The sequence below is a fragment of the Coptis chinensis genome, chromosome 4, assembly GCF_015680905.1.
Source record: "Coptis chinensis isolate HL-2020 chromosome 4, ASM1568090v1, whole genome shotgun sequence".
In the NCBI taxonomy this organism is placed as follows: Eukaryota; Viridiplantae; Streptophyta; class Magnoliopsida; order Ranunculales; family Ranunculaceae; genus Coptis; species Coptis chinensis.
The window spans coordinates 101,957,795-101,961,158 of NC_141459.1; the positions used below are offsets into that span (position 1 = coordinate 101,957,795).

General features: G+C 34.1%; 1 protein-coding gene across 3 annotated transcripts; it reads right to left on the reverse strand.

Moving 5' to 3' along the window:
* Positions 1-658: 658 nt before the first annotated feature.
* LOC147506365 (SPX domain-containing membrane protein At4g22990-like) lies at positions 659-2,832 on the reverse strand. Of its 3 annotated transcripts, none has more exons than XM_086604243.1 (3): positions 2,572-2,832; positions 2,209-2,313; positions 659-1,133 (listed from the first exon to the last, which is right to left on the reverse strand). In XM_086604243.1, the coding sequence occupies exons 1-3, from the start codon at positions 2,644-2,646 to the stop codon at positions 1,071-1,073; spliced, it is 243 nt and encodes an 80-aa protein (XP_086460369.1). In that variant the 5' UTR covers positions 2,647-2,832; the 3' UTR covers positions 659-1,070. The 3 variants fall into 3 exon arrangements, with proteins under 3 accessions (XP_086460369.1, XP_086460368.1, XP_086460367.1); XM_086604242.1 differs by having other exon boundaries at positions 2,518-2,832; XM_086604241.1 differs by lacking the exon at positions 659-1,133 and adding an exon at positions 1,143-2,125.
* Positions 2,833-3,364: the final 532 nt, after the last annotated feature.

Sequence of the window (3,364 nt, forward strand, 5' to 3'; positions counted from 1 at the left end):
GTTTTTTGGGTGTGCGTGCACAATGTGTGAGAATAGTCAATGTATTTTGAAAGTGCACGAATACGGTCAAATTTGGTCACCTGATCAACTAACCCCTGTTGCAAATGCAAATTTTGTCCCATCATTTGCCATAAATTTGCTAGGATAATTTTGGACATGCCCAACAAAACACTTCTATACCCCAAATTTAAAATAAAAATAAAAAAAATAATTTTAGACATATTTAGATTTCTAAATTATTTTTATTTTTTATTAGACAATATTTATTGATTAAAACAAGTTATTTACTCTACGTGATTCAGAAAAAAAACGCATTTTTGTTTTCCCCAATAATCTTTTATTTTTTTATCTCATCAATAAACATACAAACACTCACTTTTGATTTGAATCAATTATACCAAAGTAATGAAAATGAACACCAACCGAATGAGGATGAAGAAAAAAATTCAAAATCAAATTTTGACGAATGGGAGAACGCAGAAAACTATTATACTTTGCATTCGTGTTTTAAGAGGTACACAGTCACTGATATAGCGCCGATTAACAGCTCTTGCAGAACCAAATCTGAAACGATCATAAACCTAATCATGTCAAAGTACATACGCATTTGGCAAATAACCAAAATAAAGAGGACATGGATACCAAACAATTACAGAAATGTTAAGACCTGGTTATGTAAATGAATACAGACGGAACTTTTACAATGGGCTTGTGAATGGATAACCATACACAACATTTTGATCACCCTTCCATCACATACATACGGCAACGTTTGTATATTTTTACGTGTCATGCACTCTTTCATATCAACTGTACCACATACATATATATATTAATATATCCTCTCTTGATTTTGTGTCTTACATTATAGAAGTATATATTGAGAGGGTTTAATTTTCAGCACTTTGATAAATAAAGAGTACTTCGAATTTCAGCATTCAGCAGTAAATGGGTTTAATTTTCAGCACTTTGATAAATAAAGAGTACTTCGAATTTCAGCATTCAGCAGTAAATTTGGTACTAAAATGTTGAATGCTTAATGCGACACAAAAAGATTCCTGAATGCTAAATTATCGATATTCAGCACTGATGAACGCTGAAAAGTAAGCAGCCAAGCATCGAGAAAAAATACTCTGAAAAGTCATGTAAACAATTTAACAGTTAACTTTACAATATTAAATAAACAGTGAAATATTCAAAGGTGAAAACTTGTACAAAGACACTGTCAGCCAAATAATTGAATCATGAAAGAACCTGCTTAGAGTTAAATAGAAATGTTGTGAGTATAGCTAATGGCTTGAGTGCCTGACTACACCCCATAGTATTCTCAGAAACTTGTACTATAGGGAGCAAACGGAAGAAACTTAGTTATAGTAGTGCAACCACTGCTGTAGGGAGGCCAACATGACTGCAGATTTATTAGCTATATGTGTAAAAGACTCTCTGGAGACTTTTGTATATTACACCGCCTCTAGATGAACAATTGTCTAATACCATTGAGAAAGTATAAGAGGAACAATCTATGTTAGATTTTGATTAAGGAATGCAGCTAAGGGTCTGCCTAACCCATAGCTATCGTTCAAGAAAAGAAATGTGTTGTCATTACACAGCCATTATAATCGAATAAAAAAGATGGGGAAATTATTGTAATTACTTACCCACATAACAAACGGCAAATCGGAAGAACCGCTAAGGAATTAAGATCATATGCTAATGCATACAAAATATTTCCCATGAGAAGAACAATACTGCTAAAGACAAGAGGTCTGAAGTATGACTTATTCGACCACGCACTAAAATACACCGAAGAGAAAATTTGTGCAACAGCCATTGATCGGATCACGACACCACAAACTGCTGCTGCTGCTCCAAGACTCAAGGAGTAATTGTCAGCTGTTGGGACAATTATATATGTGTTAACCATATACAGGAAGGTGTTCGCTAAGTTCAAGAGAAGAGACATTAAATGATATCTCTGGTCATTGACAATGTCATCAATTGGTCGAGGTATCTCTTCTTGCATAATAAGTGCATGTTGCCCTAAAAAGTCGAGGAAGGTTGTCGAGTGCGTTAACCTATCTACAGCTGCTTTGATTGAATCAATGACTAGATCAACGACTGGATCCTGCAAGTGCCATTTTTATACACCATCTCTACGTATAAGCAAAATTCTTCAACCAAACGGACAACAAAGAAAATAGAGAAAACCTGTAACGGTGCATAGGGATGGTCATAGATTGATAAGTAGCTTCCTATACCGTCCTGAAGCTCGGCAAGGTTACGAGATAAGGCCCCAACCACAGCCCCAATACCCTGCATGTTACAGATTTGTGAATATTGAGTTCTTGTATTTGTAGAGAAGACTATTACTGTAAGTGTAACCCTGTATTGCATGACTACACTCTTCGTAGCATGTCGACTATTGCAGAAAGTCATTATCAAGAGCTATTATTTCGATGGATACACTTGAAAGATGTAATAACAATATCTTTAGCTCGGATCTGGATATATAATTACCACATGCTTAAAAACTTGTAGCTGAGAGTAAGAATGGTTTGCACGAGAACTGACATAGTAATCTGTAAATTTGTACCCAAAGCGTTTATCAAATTTCTTCAGGACCTTACGTAGACCAATAGCATTCATCTCTACAAAATATAGAAGCTTTAAAGATCTTGTCCAGCTGCTCTATATGCTTCACGGAGTTCAGAGATTTGGGATATATCTGGCTACTGCAAAAGCTCGGTATACAACAGACCCAATTCCTTTTTGCAAGGGTTGGAAAGTTTTTCTTTTCTTTTTCGTTTTTCACTTTGTGTAGAAGATACGCGAAGGATGAAGAAGAATGGGAAAAAAAACTTTCACTACTAAAAGGGTACAAATAGACGTGTAGTTATTTTGTTTTTGTTTTTTTTAATTCTTTTGCCATTATGGAAAATACCCTAAAAATATGGTGATCTTGGACACACCCATAAAAACACTCTCGTACCCCAACTTTGAAATAAATAAATAAAATTGTTTAAGACACATTTAAGTTCCTAAATTACCCTTTCTTTTATTAAGTATATCCAAGACAAAACAGAACAAGTGTTTATCCTTCCAGCAAACACAAATCTTAGCACTTATTTTTCTTTTTTTTTTTGTCATTTTTTTTCTCTTTTACTAAAGGAATTAGAAAAAGATTAAATTGTAGAATTTAGTCTTCCTCCTCCTCTCACTCATCAGCCATTAATGTATTTTTTTTCTCATTGTTGTCTTTCTCATTTACCGCTTGAGAAAAGCAACTTCTAGAAAATGAAAAAGACAATTTGTTTTTTGAACATTCTTTTACCTTTATTAGAAGTTCTCTTATTGTGCAGTGTGC

Bases quoted from the DNA above. Each gene is read 5' to 3' on its own strand.
- LOC147506365 (XM_086604241.1), bottom strand. From the start codon at position 2,646: ATGAATGCTATTGGTCTACGTAAGGTCCTGAAGAAATTTGATAAACGC. The intron at 2,314-2,571 runs GTCAGTTCTCGT...TGTAACATGCAG, and splicing joins ACAAATTTACAGATTACTAT to GGTATTGGGGCTGTGGTTGG. The intron at 2,126-2,208 runs GTTTTCTCTATT...TGGCACTTGCAG, and splicing joins ATCCCTATGCACCGTTACAG to GATCCAGTCGTTGATCTAGT.